General features: G+C 36.4%; 1 protein-coding gene across 1 annotated transcript in view; it reads right to left on the bottom strand.

Moving 5' to 3' along the window:
• Positions 1-24,188, bottom strand: part of TMTC2 (transmembrane O-mannosyltransferase targeting cadherins 2) — a 117,913-nt gene that overhangs the window by 59,232 nt on the left and 34,493 nt on the right. The window contains exon 2 of the mRNA XM_072401217.1: positions 4,619-5,189. Within this exon, the coding sequence (XP_072257318.1) occupies positions 4,619-5,189 (571 nt within the window). The remainder of the gene's footprint in view (positions 1-4,618; positions 5,190-24,188) is intronic.

The raw sequence follows: 24,188 nt of genomic DNA, 5'->3' as shown, positions 1-24,188 counted from the left end.
AAGGAGATGTTGTTAATACAACCAGTTTTTTTTTTTTAACCTGTGCAATATGGGACAATTCAATGAAAACATTGAATAGGAGAAATACTACTGATGGCTTGTAGATAAGTATCAATGTTGTTATAATATTGATTAGTCTATGTAACAGATAAATAGTGTAATGAAAAATATGTGTAGTACAGTATAAAGATATTACCTGGCTGACATCCTTTGTCTTCAATATATGTTAAACTGACCTAGAACAAGTGTGGAGCTAGCAAAGTTAGAACCAGATTATCAGTAATAAAGTTGTAGGTCCGCAACACACCTAGGCATGAACCATGTAAATACTTAATACAGAACTTCAATAAACACTATATAACTAGTGAAGAGTGAAACATTTTGAAATCAGACTACCTGTATCCCCCCCTCCCCTAAAAAGACACAAAACAATGTCCCCAGTTAGTAGAGAATTACACCCATTATAAATTGGGACTGCCAGGATGATTAAATCTTGTGGTTCCCAGGAGATCTGGAAATATTCAGGAATCAAATATTGCTGAATTGGCAATTTTCCAGATTCGATCATTTCTATGAATAATTTATAACTTTGTGAATATATGTATAAATATCCCCAAGGCAGTGCTTGTCTACAACTCTGCACTTAAGTACAAATAAATTAGCATTACATGCCTTGAAGCCTCACGGCATACTATCAATCCTTATCTCCACCTTGGGGATTTTGTGACAAGTGCATGCCTTTGCACTTTTGGAGATTAATATGAGAACATTTAGCTGCAGTCTTTTACATTTACATCAACAATAAATCACAAGGTTTACAAACCAATGCCATCAATGTCTTTAGTGTTTGTTTAATTTCGTCACACTAGCCAAAACCATTTATTTATTACAAAAACTGGAAAGTTTGAAACAGTTGCAGCTCTGACCCTGATATGTACCAGCCAATGGGAAAGCTGCTGATGCTTACTTTTAACAACTCGCGAGACACCAGCTCGCGGTGACATCACCGGCAACTTACTTGTCGAGCCGGTTTGCCACTATATTTAGGGAGCTGGAAGGAATTTTTTTTGCATATTTGCTAAAAAGCACATGTCAACACAATGAGCATATAAGGTGGAAATGTCCTGTGCAATAATAAGGCATGCCACACCAATATTCTTGGTTTGGGCTACCCTGTTTCAGATGCTGCAAAATAAACTCAGCCCATGGTGTGAATGAAAGTACTTTTGGCTTATAAATGTTAGTCTGTTAGAGAAGCTGATCCTAACAAAGTTAAACCTTAGAGTTTGTTAGACGATTCTCAAACTGTGGATTGCTGACCTTCCATCATTGATGCCTGCGTAGTTCTGGGGCCAACAACACTTCATAGAGTCATGTCAGATAAGTTAGGATAATTTTTATTTATTTATTTAATTATTTATTTTTAATCTGTTTACCTAAAAAATCATTCAAGGATTCCTCAGGTTCAAAGGGTTGAGAAAGTCTTTTTTTGTGATCCTTCAGGATCTTTGAAAATAAATTGCTTCATAGTACATGCAGATGATGAGTGCTTGTTTTCTACATTACTATAGCATGGACATAAGTACACTTTAAGAGTCCCCCTTTATTGTAGCATGTTGAAATGTGGATTTTCTAGCCCTTTAGGCATAAACCGATCCGATATATTCCATCCTGTATTACACAAAGCAATATTCTATGAGTCAAACGGGAATATATTCATGGCTTTATTTTATGCCCTACACTTCAGATGGCTGTTTGATTAACAATAAAACAACATGTATGCATATGCCACAGACAAGCACAAATACACTGACAGAAAAACATATGGCTCTGTGAAAGATGACAGCAATAATTAGACCAACAGAGCACACAGTAACCATCTGGATAAAGGAGAGCCTAGGATTAAGCAAATACAAAAACCAAGTGCATGTCAACTCTTTTGCTTATGGATAGAAGGAGACTGATGACAACGAGCCGGTAGCACACAGCACGACCTGTCAATGCTTATTGACTTTTTCTGTCCCTGATTAAGTAAATTACAAGAATTGTAAGCAAAGGCATGGTTGGCTATACATCTTTTTAGAAATTCTAATGTGGAATATTTTAAAGGATAAAGATTAACAGTGAACCCTACTAACTTTAGTCAATAAGAACGAGTGAAAAATCATGATTTAGTTGTTTTAAAGATCATTTTGATTGGGGTAACCAAGTCCTGTAGGTCTTCCTAACAATACTTTAATGCAAGCCCAGATATTATTTTATGTATCTTAGTAAAAATACCTCACATAAAGTGTAATATTTATATATTTTTGCAAAGTGGTGAGGCTCAACGTGAACAATTTTACTTTAAGAGAACTTTATTCAGTGTTGCTACATTGTAATAATTGCTTTGCATACATTTTTAACATTTAGATAACAACTGGGATTGGTGAGGACACAAATTAGCACACCAGTGACCTTATTACAGGTCGGATACTGCTACAATCCAAAATGATGTTATGTTCCTTAAACAAATATGAGTGGTGCAGCATTGATATAATTCAGATAATGAGACTTCATTGTTGGAATGTCTGGATAAAGGTGTAAAGAAAATTCTTTAATTTAATTTTTTTTTTCAGATGGGGTCTGAATCTTGTCAGTGGAGACCCGAATCAGATTCTCCGGGCAGCTTTGACAACAGATTACTTCTACTGACAGCTACCAGCAATAAGATCACTATAAATCAGGGTAAACCTCCAATCAGATTACAAAAAGCAATATAAATATCACAGTCATTTTTAGCTGCTCATATCATCCCCTTAAACTTTTTTTAGGCTCAGGTTTTACCATGGATGACCAGTTTATTCACATATGCAACACAGATCGAGTGTGATAGGTCTATTTTGCCCATTTAGGAGCTTTTAATATACGAACTGTGTTCCAGAATATGGCAGCATAACTAAACATCACTTTACCATACAAACATTCAGGGAAATTAAATGACTGTACTCATCCATCTCACCTTTGCCACATGGAAAAATGTTGCGTGTCAGATAAAGTCATTGTAAAACGTATGTCAGGAACACTAAATCCACATTTTGCCCTCTGAGCTACATGCAGAACAATGACAATTAAAATTAATCAATAGAGAAAACAAACAGGCTAAATGTTTAGCCAGATGTTAGCATTGAATTTTGGCTTTGGGCATGGTGTAGAAATGATTGGGAGAGATCCAAGATAAGGGCCGGCAGGAAAGGGGGATTACTAAGGACACAGCCAGGATAGAAGGGAATTGAGGCCAGAAGAGAATTAAGAAGATAATTAACCCATTCTGCAAAAGAAGGATTTGCAAGAAAATTCTAAAGCCTTCTAAAAAACAAAGGGGATTGCAGTTGTCACTAGTGGTGATGGAGGGGGGCGAGAGGGGCTAAGTGTTTTTTTTCTAAGCCCATAAGAATTGAAGAATCGATTGAAGGACACAGCAGCATGCCACTTGGAGCCTGAAACACTGATTACAGGGGGCAATAGATTACAAAATGATGGATAGCAGCGGTACTCACAATCTCCAACTTGATTTGTAATTTTGTGCTGTGGAAGACTGAGACTGCAGTTTAACAAATGATTGAAAAGCACATATGGTAGCATTACACTGCACAGTACATCACTGAAAGACTCAAAATAAATCTGTCACAAAGAAAAATACATGAAGGAGAATACCTAGATGATAGTGGACATCCTCCGAAACCCAGTCTGTAACTAGCTTCAGTGAAGTGACGTTACTCATGGTAAAGCTAAATAGGTTCAGCAGCACTGAATCAGTAACAGTTTATGGAAAAGGCAGCTATTCAGGTGTCTCACAAAGACAGCTTGATTAATAATGGACTCCCTTTAATTCCCATACACTTTGGATGATAGCACCCACCTCCTTGCCTCCACTATTTTTAGTGTTCACCAACAAAAAAGCTAGGAATGTGACATGCACAAGCCTACATACCTTGTAAGGGAACTTAATGTAGCCAGAGGAAATAAATATCACCTTCTCTTTCTATAGTTATTAAAATGATTTTCAATTAAGTGATTATGACTAAAGCTGTGCTGCAAAGTAAAGATGATTGGAAGTATTTTATTGCAGGCAGGTACAAGCATTTTCTTAGTCCTGACCCACTCTCACAATTTATTTTGTCCTCTCCTTCCCTAATATGCTAAAATTTTCTAACCAGGTACTCCTCGAATCATTTAAGCCCTAAAAAATATAGTTATTAGAATCAGGTGGGATAGTCAGATTAAAGTAAGGTTGATTAAAGTCAACAAAAACCAAAGTCCTTATCTGCACACATGATCCAAAACAGAGACCCAACGTATGAGAGGGTCAGAAAATTTGTACTCCTGAAGGGCAGGCTCCATGTTTTTCTCATGACAAGTCTTCTTTAATGTGTCTGTAGATTTTTTTTTAACCAAACAATTGACATGTGCAGCCAATAAAAAAAAGGCATTTTTATAACACTTTTACAAGCAAAATGCTAATAATCAATTCTCTCTACCATCATATCTATGAGCTTATTTAACCTAACACTTTTAATGGTATATTTTTAAGAATAAAAGAAAAAACTTAGCCACAGTCACTTTAACATACACTCACCTTAAAGATTGCAGGGATAATTTCATTGATTTTTAATTTGTGAAACACAAAAATGTCATAAACGGCAGACACTGCCAATACAGTAACTCCTTGCTCCTTCCAGAGCATGCTGCAGGCTGCACATAATCCAGCACCGCATATCCAGCACCAGCTGCTGATAGAATAGCCCCTTGTTGAACAATGCTTTGTGTAGCATAATAATGAAAGTAGAAAGAAGAGCCCAGCTCCAACGTCAGCCCGGCCTACTATTCCAGCAACGGCTTCTGTATGTATTGGATGGGAAGCAAAGAGAAGTCCGGCAAAGAGTGTCCAGCATCCACTGCCGAAAAGAATTTTACAGAGGTTTGTAAAGAGGCCTGTGACAACTGAATGTAATAGAATATTCACAAGGTGGTAGCTCCAGGGCTCCAGCCCTCCAAAAACATAATTAAGGCGGAAAGAAAGAGTGCATAGTGGACGGTAGGACTTATGGCTTCCACTGTGTGTGAGCAAAGTTCCCCAAAAATCATTGAAGAAAATGTGGATCCATGGAGTTTCTGGAAGAAGATCCTGATTTGTCTTGATGGCTCGACTAAAAAAAAAAACAACAAGAAAAAAAAATTAAGATTAGAATTGTATATTAAAAAAGAACCATAACATTTGAAAATCTAGAAAGTACTTGAAACTTGTTTCAAATTCTTCTATGAAAGTAGGCCAAGTAAGATTCAATTGGAATTGATTATCCTCCATTAACACAGCATAGATGAACAGGAAATCGGCATGGCAAATGAATTGGCAAAACTAAACTGGTACTTTTTGTACACACACATATATACACATACATATATATACCCATACACACAAGACCAAAAGGAAGCAACTAAGAGAAGTTTATTGTTGTATTGTTTAGGTTGACATACATTTAAAAAGTTGCAACAAGTGAAATTCTTTAATGAACTATTAATGCTATTCAGGAAACACACAATTTTATATTGTGCCTCACAGGGTCGGCAGGAAGGCAACAGGAGTGTACTTTTCGAGCTGTACAACTTCCTTGCTTTCTATGCCTCCTGCATCAAATTTAATGTTTAAATTACAAGGCAACTTAGATGGCTGTAGGAAACATCTTTTTTTCTTTTTGTATTAAGCTGTCTGTAAAAAAAGTATGCATGAATCAACAGATACATTCCAGAAGCACCAGATTAAAGACAAAAAGTGGTTTTACTTTTTCCACCTGCATGTACATATAAATATGCGATGCTGACATTAAACAAAAAGTATAAAACAAATGTACAGGAGTTCTAATCCTCCACTGAATCCAAAACTAAATAAAATTGCTAGGGATTGACAATTTAATACTAATTTAAGCTTTGTTAGTATTATATGCGCTGGGCGCATACAGATTAGTTTGACACCTCTGCGCTCCTAGTGTTACAAATCATGTTTTGTGGTAGACCATTATATCATAAATATATATATATATATTTATCTCTCTCTCTATATATGCTAGCTATATATGTTAAATCTGGAAGTTGTCATCACGATCCTCTAAATGTGCTTGGTGCCTGGTATGTTTTAAATAAAAAATATTAATTTTATATTATTTTGTATTGGATTGGATACACGAGTTTGTATCCAATCCAATACAAAATATGAATTTGAATTTACCAATTACACACTTTGTATTTATTTGAATTATTTTGTATTGGATTGGATACAGGAGATTGTATTGAATCCAATACAAAATGAATGAATGAGTTTGAATTTGAATTTCCCGCACACGCGTAGACGTCATCACGCACGCAGGGAGAAGCCGGCCGGCTTTTTTTTCTCCGCCGGATGGCTTCTCGTTTCAGAAGGCACCCGGCGCTGGACGGAGAACGACGCGGGACGATCAGCGGGACCAGGTAAGAAGCCGGCCGGCATCTTGTGTTCCCGGTCCCGCTGGTATAGGAGAAGGCACGGATCGACGGAGGACGACGCTGGAACACGAACACGACGCTGGATGAGCACAACGGGACCAGGTAAGTGGGGATTTTAATGTACGGAAAATCTCGGGGTTAACCATTATAGCAATTTTTTTTAGCCCGTACCAAGGTCGGGCTTAACGGTCGGGAGGTTAATATAGAAACAACTGGCTATTGACAAAAAATATTGGAAATACATAATGTTTAAACATCCAAGAAGCCAAACAGCTCAGGCAAAAATCACAAATAACATGTTTGGAAGCGGTAAGCTAGACCTTCAGCTAATAAAAAGACAAATTGAACACATTTTAAAAGTTTAAAGATCAGAAAATATGATCAACCGAAAAAGTTTTTAATAAATATAGTCTGCGTTGGAGAGATGGTGGAAATGACTCTTTAAATGGGTTTTTAACCTTGAGCTCTGAAATGATACATGTTTCTTAAATTGTAAATTTAATCATAGCAGCGACCACAGAGTCTGTTCAGAATGCTGCTCCAGCTTTAAACCACAGATGAAATACTGTCTTGTAACACTGACAACAGAAAACAGACAACCTATTATTTTAGTATTACATGACCAGTCTACTCTTACCATAAGTGTATGTATTATTTATTAGCCACTAACTAAATTCAAAGCTGAAACTACAGTTTGATATCTCCAGACAAAGCACAAGGCCATTTACAAAAGCTATGGCAAACAAAAAGGCCATAGCAATCAATAGGTAACGTTTAATTTTCTTTGCAAAAAAAAAAAGAAAAAGATTTAGATTTAAAACCACTTTGTGTGCATCTCTTACTTATCGATTTTAAATAGATCATACTTGCTTAGTATTCAGCATTGAACAAAATGGAACTATTTATTACACAAATAATGTAATTTTTCTGTTTTCAGTTTGTCATGAGCTAAAAAGTGTGACACTTTGCTGCCTACTTTTATCATTAACACCAACTTTGCATTTGCATGTTCTGGTTTGCCATACTATTAAAGTGATAATCAGCCATTTTATACCAAAGGGAGAAGAAGTGTTGATCCCATTATGTAAAATAGGAGCTTTTCTTACAATCTATACCATTTATATAAATGGTTGAACCTGAACTGTAAGCAAGAAAGGCCACACAAGTCTTGGAATGTTAGGAGAAAAGCTTTATTCCAGTTTTAGGAGGAGGAACATTTCCCAAACCTTGTGCAGGCCCATTCCTCACTGCCTAAATTCCACCTGCACCCTTTTTTATTAAACAGGATTTATATAGCGCCAACATATTACGCAGTGCTGTACATTAAATAGGAGTTGCAAATGACAGACAAATAGACAGCGACACAGGAGAAGGGGACCCTGCCCCGAAGAGCTTACAATCTAGGAGGTGGGTGAAATAACACATAAAAGGAGAGGAGATATGTAGTGATGGAAAGTAGTGATGGTTTTAAAGGCAGAAGGAGATGGGTAGGCAAGTTTGAAAAATGGGTTTTGAGCAGAAAGTAGGAGCAAGCCAAAACCCTTGCTATTTTTTCCATTCCCCTCTGAGAGCAGTGTCAAATACCAATTCTTCTGGGTAAGGAGATCATAAATCTCTCCACTTTTTTCCCATACAACACAATGCTAGGTGCCTCAGAAATGACTTCATATGCACCTTTCTTCTTGCAAGTTTTGAATAGATTAAACCTAAATACACATGCTAGATTTTTGCTAGAAAAGCTAGATTTATGTTGCCCAAGATGAAAGTTCACAACCATCTCAAGCAAAAGTTGAGCATGTATACAGCTGTCCCTTGAAGTTTCTCAGTGATCCATATTCCCGGGTCACTAAACCTACGGCTAACAACCACTGTTTTCTTTGGATACAGTGGGGTACCTCCTGCTTCCCCTTCCTCCACCCCAATAGAACAAACAGCACTGCCTGTAGATTTGCACCATTGCTGGAAAGGATCACCAACTATCATTTTCACTGACAAATTTCACAAGTGTGTACATGGCTTTACTAGGTGCTTAAAATATGGGATTTTCCTGGAAGGCACTAAAAACAGCAAAGTAATCTTGTCACACACAAGACTTTTCTAGAGCTGCCCTGACTCTCTGGAATGGTCTTCTACATCCTATTTGGCTTTCTACAACTTTCTGCTCGTTTAAAAGAGCCCTCAAAACCCATTTTTTCAAATATGTCTACCCAACTTTTTCGGTCTCTTAAAACCCTAACAACTACTCAACTACTCACCCACCAATCCATACCCCACACCCCCTACTGTGTGCTGCTTCCCCACCTCTTAGATTGTAAGCTCTCCTCCTCCTGTGTCACTGTCTGTGTCAGGCTTCCATTTGCAACCCCTATTCAATGTACAGGGCTGCATAATATGTTGGTGCTATATAAATACTATTTAATAATAAAAACAAGGAGGAAAAAAGGGGTTAACCAAGAAGCCTTGTTCCTTTCCCCTGCCTAAACAAAGCACAGAATCTCATTAAACTGGCCATACACTGATTACTTTTTAAAATTTTAAATGTCAAATTAATAGCTTTAGGGAACATTTTCTGAGCTAAAAGCACAATTCTGAACCACAAGCTGTATGTGACCAGAATTATATTAATTTATAAGTGTGCAGTTACGGTTGCTTTCCATTAAAAGAATGACCCTTCCTAATAAATAACAAGCCTTACATAACCCATCAATTGTCATATTTATGTGGTGACACAACCTGTAATAATTGCAGCACAAGGCAGCAGCCAGTGAAAGCAGACAATAGAACTGTTGTACGGAATCACATCCTTTGGTTGATTTGTATACTGAAAGGTTTAGGCAGAAGCCAAAAATCTGTAGCCAGTCTGTAGATCATACATACGGAATATAAACATTCCGAGAGAAAACGCCCGGGAGATGTGATATGACTCCACAACGGTCACTTCACAGCCTTGGCCTGCAGTCATGCACCCTATTCCAATCTCCTTGGAGTTAGGAAAATAAAAAGCCGATATGCAGGTTTCCTTGACATCACATTGAGCTCAGTGACCACGTCAGCCGAGATGATAAATGGCTATGTTGACAAACTAATCTTGCAGATAAAGGAACACAATGAAGAGAAGTTGAATATTGAAATGATTCGTAACAGGTGTTTTCCGGAAAATTACATGTTCTCTGTCAACACTTACAAAACATAAATATGAGAAGAAATGTTCAGATTATGCTGGGTGGTATCTAGAGAGTAGAATGAGACTTTCCATGGCAAGACTTAAAAACACCATTGCAGAGCACACCTTTAAAAGATCCATTTCTATTTTTATTACCTAAATGTGTTTTAGAATTCCTCATCACAATTTTCCGTAATCATACATTTAAAAAATTAATAGTTTTTTTTTTTTTTTTTTTATAGAGGGGTATATCTACTCAAAAAGAGGGACAATTGGGATGTATGGTTACATCAAAATCATACAGTTTAGCATTAAAGCTGGCCAGGCATGTGGACATCTCTGAACAGTTTAGATTCACCAGAAAAGAAATGAAAGTTCATACTTTGATGAATAATCTAATCCAGAGGTCCCCAACCCAAGGGCCACGGCTAACTAGTGAGCCGCAGCCGTCTGACAGGTCAGGAGAACGACCCCGGCTCACCAGCCAGAGCCGCAGATAACATCTCCCGGAAACATTGCAGACTCAAAGCAGCTCAGACCTGTGATGGGCGAGTGGGCAGGTTCTGACATCATGATGTCACTCTGGGGGGAAGTTTTTTCTCCTTTGAATGACAAACGGCTCCCTGCGCATGCGCGGTCCGGAGTCTGTGCATTCAGTGGTCCGCAACCTGCAAAAGGTTGGGGACCAATGATCTAACCTTTATTTCAGGAGGCAGCAGGTAGCACTTTATAACAGTTCGTAAATCTAAGGGAGATCGTATAGATTGTTACCATCTTATAAATAATCTAAATGATGGACTTAAGTATTCCAATTTTCTAAACCTGAAAAGAGCACTAATAGGCCAATATTTAAAGAACATACTCCAGGGCTAAATAAAAATGAAATAAAGAAACAAATACATTTTGCTCTCAGTTTCAATTCTGCCATGTGTGAATAAGCCCAAATATTGGACAGGGAGACTTAAAACTTCAGTTCTTCATACAAACACATGTCGTAAAAAAACAGACGTAATGTTAAAAGACAGTGCTATGAAGGATTTGGACTATAATATAGAATGTGTAGAAAATGTTAAAGCCCCAGGCAACATTTAAATGGAGTATCTGAACTAAGAAGATTTACCCTCTCTATACCATGGTGGTCATTGTCTTTAACACAGAAAGTGAAGGACAGATCCGAAATTTGGATTGTCAAATAAGCAGAAATGAGGACAAAATCTTCCAACAGGGACTCCTGTTCCAGAGCTGTCCAAATGTTTATTTCCCATCACCTTCAAATGTCCTCTTCATTAAAAAATAAAGAATAAAAAGTAAAGAAAACCCTGATGGATATAACTCCTTTCTTCTATCCAAAACTAAAAGAAAAATGATTGGTTTTATAAACCCTTTAGTCATATGCTATACTTTGGCCTTGAAGACATACAGTTTATGGTGTCATTCCATTGCACAAAGATAGGAAGATGAATCAAGCAATTGCCTTCCCTTTTTGCCATAATGTAATTATCATAATACAAATGGAAGCAATATTTCTCTTCACAGGTCACTACATAAAGTATTATTTTATATTCATCTACCTTCTTCAATTTATTTCACTTTCCACTTTTCTGATTAACCTGAAATGTAAAATGGCAATCTATTATCTGCATCACCTTGATCACATCAGTTCTTTTTTTTTTTTTTTTTTTTGTGGGTGACTCTATGCCAACCAGCATTAGAGAGCAAGATATTCCTACACAATCCTTTATTTTGACCATGAGCTGATCCGCATATATCTACTGGTAAGAGTGCATCGCCTTTGTGCTGTAGTAAAATGTATGCAAGGTGTCACAATGCCTGCATTTCTTTACAAAGGTCACGCTTTATTATTAAAGAAAAAAAACAGCATTTGTGAGTCTGCTTAGAATTAAGCCTTCAGTGCCTGTCACTGCCTTGACTGATGAGAAGCAAATCACCCTGTCTAGGAGTTGGCTGGAGCCCACTGTTACTTGGGTTAGAATAGATAATGTAGCAACTCTTGTTCTCTTGCTGGTTTGAATGGCAAGGCTGGGGTATAAATGCTGTAAAACAAACATATGCTTCCAAACCAGAACTCCTTAACTCATTTCCCAGCATAAAGACATTTAAAGAAAGAACGTCTAATTGTAATGGTATGTTAAAATAAATGAGCCATTTCAGAACATATTAGAAAGCAAACTAATATATTTAGTTCTTCTTCCATTCCGCTTTTCCAGACTATAACTGCAAGGCATTTGCCAAAGCAACAGCAGCCAAGTAAAAAAAAAGATGGCAATCTTTTCTAGCTGGGCCATATATTATAAATCTACTGAACTAGGGACAAGTAGGCTTATTCAAAATGAGACACGCTATAAATCTGAAACATGCCATAACCTACAGACATACGGTTTTGGGTAAATTATTAGATTAGTTAGATCTAAACCCTAACTGGCTGACATTTTTTGGTTCATCTATAACGCAGAGCAGATATCAATATCTTTTCCTCATTATAGTTTGCAATACTACTGCATACCAAAGCCCACCCGTTCAAAAATAAGAGTCAAGGAATGCAGCCTGTTGTATCCTATTCAGGAATGGAGATGGATGTTCATGTAGCTTTTGACATATGTGACCAGATTATGCTAATAATAGCACCCCACTAGCTAATGTCCAGAAGCCGGAGGGACTTAAAAATGTTTTTAAATATAAGGGCTGCATATCTTCCCTCTTTTATCCCTTTTCAAGCTGCATGCATTTACGCCAAAAACACAAAGATTAGACTGGCTTTATTATGGTTAGAGAAACACACTATGTGCTGGAATGGCCATTTGTAGTCTTAACAAATTAAGGGCACAACGTCTTTTGAAATTTGTGTATTTAAAAAAAGACTAAAACTTACAATGAAATGACCTTAATCTGTCAAGGGAAAAACATTGTAATAAAAAGGTCCCTGTAGAAGTGGAGTTTCTGTTATTTTTCCTTTTGAGCAATCATCACTTCCTGGAAGGCTGGATAGCAAATAGGCTAACAAAAGCTGCAGCAATGGAACAGATGGAAGGTAGTAAATTAACTGACCAGAAAAGAGAGCATTAAACCAGCACCACTGTTATAGATATGTAGGCGGAGGTGTTACCGCCACAGTCCAACCAACACACCCCTGCTGAGCCAAAGTTAGAGCTCCGAAGTCAGCCAAGCTCACTCTCCTTGCCAATTAAACAGCACTAGCTGCAACCCAACTGAGGACGGGTCAGATCGATACTGAAAGCTCGCTGTTAGTGCAGAGGATTTAGGAAGTGATGCTGGGGTGTAATTATATCACTAACAAGAGTCTGACATTTACATTCATGCTTCCAGTTTAGAATAAGTTTTTTCTGTACACTTTTGTTAAACTTTATAATTGTGCTTTAATTTTGCTATAAAAAGAAAAAGGAAAAAAGAAAACAATACATATAATAAAAACAACATCCTAAAAAGTAAATTCACTTAAACATGTACTTTATGTATAACTAGGAAAATGTTAACACAAGTGACTTTAATGGGTGTGAAAGACTTTGGTGACTTCCAAGACCTATAATTAGTAAAGAAAGAATGTTTGCTTTCTCATGACAAAACAGAAACTCTTTTTAAATCCAGCAATGTTCCATAATACCACCAGTATCTAGTCTCCATAGAAACACAACATTGGGTTTTTGGAGTTTTTTTGTAATACAATGGCCAATTTCAATGGGGACAACGAAGTTCAGGAAGACCAGGGAAGTTTAGGACAAATTCTTTTTCCAAAAGTGCACAAGCAGGAGGTAATAACTCCTTGTTTAGGATGTCACTGCTTTCTCACAGATAGCTCATGAATACTTGTCATTTCCTTGCTGAATGAGCAGAATTCATTGCACAGCAAGTTGGAAGAAGAAAATACAAGACTCATTCGTAACCCAACAGACAAACAAAAGACAAGCTAAATTTCAAAGTGACAGTACAAGAAAAGGAAGGAACAAAAGCCCGAGTTTAGTGGCACACCGAGAACTGGTAATGGCTGTTCAAACAAGGAAACTGTGCCCTGTCCCACACTAAACATCCTATTCTGATGGGTAACCACCAAGCACAAGCCACGTGAGCTTAATTATCACTCATCAACTGTCGCAACACTAACAGCAGAAAGGATAATGGCTGCAAAGGCTGCAATCAACTTTGGAAAAGTTAAAAGCGACAATACATACTCACAGCAATACAAAAGAAAAAGACAACTCTTCATTCTGAGTTTTAAATGCATAGAGAGAAAAAAAAGAAATACAATGACAATAGCTGCAAATGTAGCCTATTAAGAACTAACTGGAATTTGATCTTTAAAAGAATACCCTTCTGCTGTTGTAAGCAGATTCTATGCAATCTGATCGGACTATAAATTGTTGACTATATTGCAAAATTATATATTACAAAACTAATATGCAAAACCATAAAAAACAAACATTTTGTAAAAAATTTACACAAAACACGAAAAAAGCTTTTTAAAAGTATATTGATTTTCTAGGTCATTAAGACAAGAACAGAAAACAAATATAGGCTAGCACCTGCTTCCTACTGATTTTATTTATTAAATAATATGTAGCAAGCTGCATTTTAATGTACTAGTCAAGAGGCATGCAAACCATGGGTCAGACTTCAAGAGGTTTTAAGAGTATTTCCCTATGTCTCAGCCCTTCCAAATGAATGGCATGCTCACAATATGCCTCCTAGCATACATACAAATAAATACTCACAGGCATACAGAAGGCTTAGTCAATGATCTGCCATCAAAATGATTATCAATCAATCATAAGCCTAAATGAATGAAACCTGTACTAGGAGAAATACATGGGGGTTGCCACTTATACCCACCCTATAAGAATAACCTTAGTCTGGCAATAATTTTTCGGCCACTGACCAAGAATGATAAAAAAAGGTTCACAATGACATCTTCCGTATTCTTGTATCACACATTTTCTTTGAAACTCTTAAGACTTGCAAATTAACCCAAGTTGTAAATATATTCATTTCCACTATCAGCTTTGTCCTGGCTTTTTTTTGGCTACGGGTGTCTAGATATTTTCAATAAATTCAACTGTGCCATGAATGCTATTAATAAATGCAAATACCACTTTTAACATCAGCAACATACAGGAGAAAAACACAAACGTAACAAACATAAAACATCCTTTTAAACTGTAGGGATCATTATCTTAAACCATATATTATGTTACTGTACTTGTACTACAGATGATACTCATGTATTTTAAAAGGAAAAGGCAACTTCTACAAACCTGCATTACTTCATAGACACAACACATATATTGCTTCCCATCATCTTTAAAGCTATTTGGTTCAATGAGATGGCAGACTTACACTGTTCTGCAAATTCCACCTTTGAGTGCCTACAAAAGGCTCCTGTTTAAATTAGGCATATTACTTCATTTAATATCACTAGAGTCGACCAAGTGTAAAGGTCAACTTGAAAGTAATAGCAAGTGCTTCCAAGTCTTATCAATGCTCACCACACACATTTTTAAACATACTGGAAGACCTCACCACAAGTCCGGTATCTTTCACTTCCACCATTCACACACTGGATGATGAGCACAGTAGGTCCAGCGGAGAGCAGGGATGAACAAATGTCTCACCACCTGTTCTCTTGGGAGAATTCTAGCTATAGCCAAGTCTAGTTGATACATTTTTAGATAGTGCTCTAAAGTTTTTTTTTTTTTTTTTTTTAAGAACATTTAGAAACTATGAAAAATAATTCTGATCATTCTATTGGCCATCTAATCCTAAGCAATAGGTTCAAGTTCCTACGAAGTACAAAAAAAAAACAGAGTGGCCAGAATGCCTAAAATGTAAGCCATATAGAGTGGGGCAAAGGTAACAACATCGGGTTTTATTTGCCATCTGTGTTCATGCTGCTCCACTGTCACGATTGGCCAACGTGCCCTTGTCTCAAGTGCAAAAAGTAATGGGAACATCTAAAATGTTGTCAAAGGAACCGTTGGGGGGGTTGGAGTGAAAAACTGATAAGGAGATATTTCGTTGCTTTACAGAACTCTATCCTCACTTTCTGATGTGGGACAGGACATGTAACATCATTATCAAAAAAATATCTGTTAGAGTCACAGTAATGACCTTCTTTAACCAAAACTAAAAAATCCCATACTTTAGGCTTCTGAATTAGATCATTTTTAATATTTCAAGGCATTAGTATTTAGGATGACAAACAATCAGCTGAAAGTGTGCAGAACACCCAGATAAGGTAGGCAGGAAAAGAAAGTAAATGAATATAAACAGGTGCCATGAATACCACTGCATATTGAAATAAACAAATCATAAAATAAACTTAGTATATGTTTGGAATGCATTTATTTTTAAACCTCTAAACAAATTGAAATAGGGGCCTATATCTTATCATGATCTGGACATTCCACACTCCACACAGTACAGACTCTGAATTATCTCAACAACAAAACTTACATTACCTTCAAATGTTGAAAGCATATTGTTGAGAAAAAGAAGGGGGGAAAGCTGATTGGAAACAGACAGTGTTTGTATTTATATTTCTCACTTGAAAGGAAGTTTATTTCCCGAGCTGGAAATCCCACCTTGTGAATGCACTTCAAGAAAAGGCTACTTACTGATTTTGTAACTTGCAGAATGGAAACACATAGAGCTGGAAATAATGGCAGGAAAAAGGTTTTTGACACTTGTTTGGAGTTTAATGAAGAAAGTAGATTTTATTTCAAACTGCCAAAAATACTTTCCAGAGAGGTTAGACCCTGGAGTTCTCACTTACCACTGTGATACACAGACCATTGTATCAATGATGATACTATGGGGCCCTAAAACAAGTCCCTACAACATACACATACATGTGAAATAGTTGATAGACTTGGTGTATCTGACAAATTCATTCATTGACTCTTTTTTTCAAATTAATAAAACTGTGCTCGGCAGCGTAAAAAATGAATGTCTGTGAATGTGTTAACGGTAGGTACAAAAGACAGACGGCCCCACAGAGGCAATACCTTATGCAATCAAAGCTTAAGTTTAATCTGCTTATGTTTTGCAATCTTTATGTAGTGCAGGCAGATCACTTGGTTGTATAGGCTTGCAAATTGCTGTACATAGCGTCCTGAAAATATCACAGAACCCTATTTTGGTACACTCCTCCAAAGCCTTCCGCCATTATATAAGCAGAGAGCGCTTAGGAGAAGGTTGGAAATATGAGAATGCCCTAATGGGTGGTTGTCAGACTGGTGGACTGGGTGTTCCAAGGCAGGCTACATTAGCATGCCAATCTAGGTAATGATCACATGTAATACTGAACCTCCAAAATAAATCCAATAACTGAAAAGGGGTAAAGAAGGGTAAGAAAGAATTGAGAAGGCCTAGATGATGCAGGTACTGACTTGCTGCCCCCTGAAGCCCACAGTGTGCAGTGAAATCAGAATTACCTGTTTCCATACAGAAAAGGAGCACATGTACAACTATGCAGGACTAAAGGTAGGGCTACAATAAACTAAGGTTTCAGTTTTTTTTAATCATCTATAAACAAACATAATACATAATAGAGTATAGATAAAAACATGTAGACATTATACAGTAAAAAATATAATACATATCTACACACACTCATTGTACATAACTCTAAACACTCGAGGGAAATGGATTTAAAAAAAAAAAAGTTTACACCCATTTATGTAACGCATTTTTGTGATTTTGAAGCACATTGTTGATTTGCTGCATGTCATTTCTCATTGGAAATAAAAAAAACTCAGTGTATCAAACTAGACCTTATAACCGCTGTCACTTTCAAAACACTTAAAAGGATAAATATTACATACTAAATATTTGAGACGAATTTCTCACTCTCTCTCCTGACATCCATTCAGTGTGTCGTCTTAAAGACCGCCTGGTCTTGTGTGCTTATTTTAAACATTTCTTTTCAGTACTCTTCCATTACTGGACTAATATTAAACTTCCACAACCCAAGATAGAACTTATTTTTTTCCTCTGCTCTCAAATACTATAATTACAGAATTTACAGAGAAGCATGCTATGCACCGCTATTACCGTTACTGTACCAAGAACAAAAAACACATTTCATTCAACAACAAAACTAAAATCTAGTTCCAGGAAAGACCAGTTTAAAAAAATTTAGTTCAAGTGTCTCTGTGTATAATATGCCTAATACATACATACATACATATAACCATATAATTAGATATAGAGAGAGCGAAAAATATTATTATACAATAATGCCCCTGTATATTAAGTGTCTACTAAGAACGTTAATGTCCTGTTAATCATCAATTTTAAAATAAAAAAAAATCCATGAAGGCATTTTTATTCCTGGGCAGAAACACAGACCACCAATGTTGTGATGGTCCTTAACCCTGCATTCACATGCATTCACTTATAGAACATGTGGCTTGCAGAGCTAATTAGGATTATACAAGTCACGCTGACAATAGGAAGCCCGGAAAGGTCAACACTGAGGAGTGCTTCAAGCATTCCCATCCCTAACAAGACAATGACAGCAGCCCAAGTCATGCATGTGGATTCTGGTAAAGTAGCATTTTGTAATGGAAACAATCGAACCATTACCATTTTAAATGGGAGCAGATCAACACAAAAACAGTTCTTTGTACCATAGGACCACAACTCTATAGGTGCCATGACTTAAAACAAAAACATCCATACCATAACAAAGTAGTTTGCCTTATTTTGGATAAGTGGTTGAGTATAAAGACATACTTTTTTTCTTCCAAAGTATGTAATAACAGAACATATCCGTAATGATTTATTGTTACCTATAATAAACATTAAACCAATCAATGTAAAAAACATGAAACCTAACACAAACTAGATTTATACATAAGCAGAATAATGTCACAAGCTGTACTTTCACTGGAAAGCGTAGTGTAATACATTAAAAACACAATTACATACAGGCTAATTGGATTTTCACTGTTCTGCTCAGTAAATGGCCAAGAAAGCATTAGAAGCAGGGTCTTTGCATTGCAATATTGTATACAAATCAGTGTTCTCCCCAGCCCCTTTTAACCGGGCGCACCACCCTGCACTTTTCAGTAACCACACGGCTGTTTTTGGGTAGTTACTGATGAGTTGGGTCACAATACAGGGGCTGCCACCCCCCTAAAATTTTTTCCCACCCAGCTTAAAATAATTTCTGGGTTGAGCACTGCAAATATTCTAAAAAACAGAATATTGAAAGAGAAAAAAAGCCCAATCCTACAGATCCTGATACCCCTTAACTATACTTGCCCCCCTCTACTTGATTCCTATTCCCTTCCTATAGGTCCATAGTACACATCCAAGGGTGCCTTTTTTTTAAAACTAGGAACTCTTTTCAATGCCAGGACCATCATATACCTTATGCCTAATATTTCCTAACTTCTCCTTAATATTACTCTAATTTACTCCAGAAGGAACCTTTTACATTGCTGAGTTTCTTTAGGTGTCAACATATTCAAAAACTTAGTTTTTAGGGGATGAATAAGGACTTTTTTGAATATACATGGAAAACACTATATCCTGACAACATTTTGGCAAATTCGTCTGACTGTCATTAATCGAAGCATAGGTCCTAAAAATGTCTATTTTCTATAGTTATTTTACGAATATAAAGGTTTCACTTTCTTCCTACACAAAATGTTTTGCTTTACCCACAATGGATGTCTATTAATCAACTCAGCCATTAAAACAATACACGCACCCTGTGTGGCTGATAACTTCTAAAAGTTAAGAAGGAAGCAAGAATGAATATAATGATTACATATTTAGAGCTTGTTCCACCTTTTGGTTAATCTACAATTATCTTAATTAATACAATAACAAAAATAAGAATAATCAAGATTATAAAGATATAAAAAGCCATCTATAATAGTAAGATATATACTGCAATTGTAAACCAAAATACGTGCTCAGTGAAATACACAACCCTTTCCCTTTAATGCCGGATAACAAGGTTCTCTTAGTAAGTTAAGCAAGCATTCTGTAAATAAGTGTGTATAAAGATTCTGGAAATGTTCCCAACAGTTTTAAAACAGAAATAAGCATAAATCCTGGACATTCAGTGGCCCCTGACAGCTAAGGCTAGTTTAGATTCAAGGCACGTAACAGCCACAAGCAGTGTTTCTTCAACAACAATCACAAATGCATACTAACAGCCTCGTTTACAAGGGCATCCCTGTGTGCACATACAGTAAGTGATTTGAAACATTCTAATTAATGAGTTCACTTCTCCAAACAAGGCTCGCTAGTGGAATAAAACTAAAGGACGATTTGTTGCACATGTACCTACAAGCTTTTCACTACAATTTCTGTGTATACACCAGCATTAGGCAATTACTGCATCACAAAAAAGTACAATTCCCAGGAAAGTGATAAGTGTTAGCACTACTATTCCATGACCATTTATCATAGACTATGGTCACAACGGGTCACAAAAGCAACAGCAGGTATGACAATATATCCATCAGAAATTACAAAAATATTTGAGGTTGTGGCCAAGGTCATCTAATGACTGAACGAAACAGACTTACAAAAGTTGAAAAGAAAAAAAAAAAAAACTTTTTCACAGAGGACGAGATCTTTCTCATACTGGTATAGTACTACTTTCTAAGCAAAAATAATTTCCCTACACCTACCTAACAAATCACTGGACATAAGTTAAATTTAATGGAACACAGAGCAAAGTGAAATCTCACAAATAGATGCTCCAGTCTATTGCAAGGAGTCCTCTTGCGAGATATCACCTGATCTTTAGTAGTTTAATTAGTATAGATAGTATAATTCTTCATAGATATGTTTTTTTGCCTACATATAGTAGATCATTTGAAGAGGAAGAGGGGATACAGTTATGTCAGCACAAGCAGACCTTTCATTTCAGGGGATGGTCAGAGTTAACTTTCATTTTATATACAGTATTTATATAGCGCCAACATATTACGCAGCGTTGTACATTAAATAGGGATTAGTATCAGGTATACTGACAAGGTCTCTTGAAGACATATTTTCTTATGAGATCAATCACCTATGAAGTTTTTAGCTGCATTGCAAAATCTGCATTTTAGCAATGGGGTTTTTAACCCATTCTTCAAAAAATTTGTTAATTTGATACTCTGTTTTAGAGAAAATCAATACATCCTCGGGGATTTTATGGAAATTTCTGTTGTATGATAAATCGTTTACATAAGAAGATAAAGACAACTGGAAAAAGAAAATGGTCACATTCTATACCAAAAGCAAATTTTCATTTATTAGGGGAGGGTGAGCGGACTAGGAAATATACAGACCTTCCATTTTCATGGTCAAGGCCCATTATTATCTGAGGAACAGATCCACTTTGAATTGGCTGCAATAAGCTATCATGTACAGCCAGAGGCATACATTCACCAAACATTCTCTATAGGTTAATTATCCAGGGCAGTGATTGATTCACCATCAATGAACATTTAGTTAAAAGAAAAAAACAAATCTACCTTACTACTTTTAGCATATTCCCCTAACCATGCCCTTCATAGCAAGTATGTTTGTAAGATAAGACAAAACAAGAAGAAAAACAATTCAATTTCACACCACCATAGATATACAAGAATAAAAAGGAAAAACAATAGTAATATATCTAAAACCACAGAATAAAAATGTTATATTTTACAGAATACCAGTCCCTTACATCTAAAGGGTCTATTTATTTACTTTTTAAATTTTTTTTACCCCTCTCTTTATTTCCACCTGGTAAACTTCCAGTAACACGTGACAATGTTCACTTACACATATGTGTGCCTACAACTCACATGTAAACCCTAATTGCACAACACGATAAAAGCTTCCAAATTGTGCCGATTGTCATCACTTGAAATAATCATTTCTGATCATCTCAGGTGAAAATTTACACTGTGTACAGGTGTTCTGACCAGGTTTCTGATTACTAGGGACCATCTGTTAACAACCGCTATTGTTATGTTAGTGTACAACGCAATGGATGCCTCACAATTGTCCTCTTTCCAGCAGGCTTCTCTGTACAGCCATCAATCCTAAACTGTCACCCGAAACGATCAAGAATGATCGTTTTGGGCAACATCAACTGCCTGTTAAGAGAACGATACTTTCCCTGGCTTTGTGGGTTTGAGTGAATTCACTTGCAATCCATATGCTTATCTCACAGAAATCCTCCTTTACAATACGTTTAACCTGCAAGTAGAGGTATGTGATTGCTTGAGGAACACATTTACAACTAAATGGCATAATAAATGCTTTTGACAATCTTTAAACTTGCATAATAAATATTTTGTTGACAGCAAAGTCTGAATACTGCTAAAGTGGAATTTTTCTAACTAATTTAACTATGAATTTATACTCCAAAAACTCAAATGCGTCTATTAAGAGTTTATGACTTTTATTCCTCGATGTAGCACAGATAGAATTGCCGTTTATATAAAACTCTGCATGTTGTCAGTTTTGCATTTTTTTAATGTAATTTTATGTTCCAAATTACTCATTACAAGCTCCATACATTCTAGAAAATCAAGCCCACAACAGCTGGTCCTGCCCAACCCCATAATAAAAATTTATATATAAAAAAATGCTAAATAAGTTGATAAGAGGCCAGACAAAAAAAGTGAATCCACATCTGATAAAAAAAAAAAAAAAAATTTATTTATAACGTATTTTTCAAACATTTGCAGAAATGGATACATATAGATAAACCCCCAATTAGGAGTGCATAATGTTTTAGGGAGTCCTCCCAGTGACCACTTGGCCCCTTTATTTTTTGTAAAGCCAACACAAGCATTGTAGAATAATATAATCCAGTTTTTTGGACTCCTGCTGTTTTTATATAAATCTCAGTTTTTACTCATGGTTAGAAGTATTACGCTTAATAAATTCCTTAAGAAGCATATAAAACATACATTAAAGAAAACTATGTACTGCTAAATGGTTTACCTTGTCATTTTTTTTGCACAGCAGCTGCCTAGCAAAAACACAGGCAGGAGGTAAAAAAGCCGTAATACAAATTACCAATCAGTAAAACAGTTTGTTTATTGCTTTAACTCCTATAACATTTAAAGCTGTCCGGTGTCATTGTGTCCAATAGTTTGTCTTCACAAATTCCACAACCAAGCAGAGCAATGGAGGTGAAGCCTACCAATGATTTATTAGTGAACCATGGAATTTGGCTTAAAGTTTGTAAAACATTAATACAATATAAATACTGGCAAGAACTGAATAAATGCCTAATGCACTGTTGAAATTTACACTACAACAAACGAGAAAAGTAGCGAATAATTTACATTAAAATAAACATTTTGCTGATTCTGACATAAACCAAAGAATTACATGTATCATCTGTCCAGCCAAGCATTAATCCCAGAGATAGCTTGCTCGAGTTGTATAAACTTTTCACTGTTCGAATTCTGTTAAATGTTATGCTGAAGAGTGCGGCATTAAAATATCTTAAACATAAATATCAAACAGAGATGGGCTAAAATGTTATCTAGCCAACAAGCTATTTACTATGCCTAATATCAGGGCTGAGAGTAGCCACAAGAATCTTGGTAGATCAAACATTAAGGCATGATCCGACTAGTAGTATTTTTAAATGGCACTTACCACCCCTAGGTGCCCACTGCCAAACACTAGGCACCTGGGAGTGGTAAAAGGTTGTCACTGCTATGCTTTTTCAGGCATTTGCAAGTGGCTGCAACCAGAGTCATTTTTTTGTGAATTGAATCTGCACAATGGTTCTTTAATGATTTGCAAGTGGAACAAAGTCTGCGGAGCTAGCAAGGCTGGACCATTGCACATAGCTTTCAAAAAACATAACCACTGCCACCTCCTACTGCCTGTCAAAAAAAAGACAAATGGTCTAATTCAGTACAATGTTAAGCATTTTTTGCCAGGATTAAAACACTGCCTCGTTATACGTTTAAGAGCCCCTAGCCATGATGTAAGCTTTGGTCCGGCACTTGGGATATACAAATGTTAAAAATGTTTTGATGGGTAGATGCCCCTCTAAAGAAGTTTGTTTACAACGGCAAGCTGCACTTGCATGCACACCACTCTAAGTGATTTGAATACCTAAATTATATTTACAATAAAGGAACAGGTCAGGGACAGTAATGATAATGGACATCTTTCACCCAGGAAATTAAATGTCTGACCTGCTGCAATGTACACTGTGAGATGTTCACAGAGTGCAGAGAAAACAGAGTAAACATTTTCAGTACAGGAGAGAAACCTGTACAACCTTGCAAGTTCGGCTTTGAATTTATTTTACAACAAGTCCATCATCACTCTGAAAGTGTTAATGTCAGGGTCCTCCTTTGCTTTTTAGCCTGTCTTGTCTTTCCACCTGAAGAACAGACAACAAAGTTGGAAGTACCAATCCAGAATGCATTAGCAGTAAAGTGCCCGCTGTGAGCAGGTTCAGAGTAATGACCTTTCCTATTTTAATTATCTTCTAAAAGCA

This window comes from Pyxicephalus adspersus, chromosome 2, assembly GCF_032062135.1.
Source record: "Pyxicephalus adspersus chromosome 2, UCB_Pads_2.0, whole genome shotgun sequence".
Lineage (NCBI taxonomy): Eukaryota > Metazoa > Chordata > Amphibia > Anura > Pyxicephalidae > Pyxicephalus > Pyxicephalus adspersus.
The sequence above is the reverse complement of the archived record's forward strand: the minus strand, read 5'-3'. Positions and strand labels throughout refer to the sequence as shown.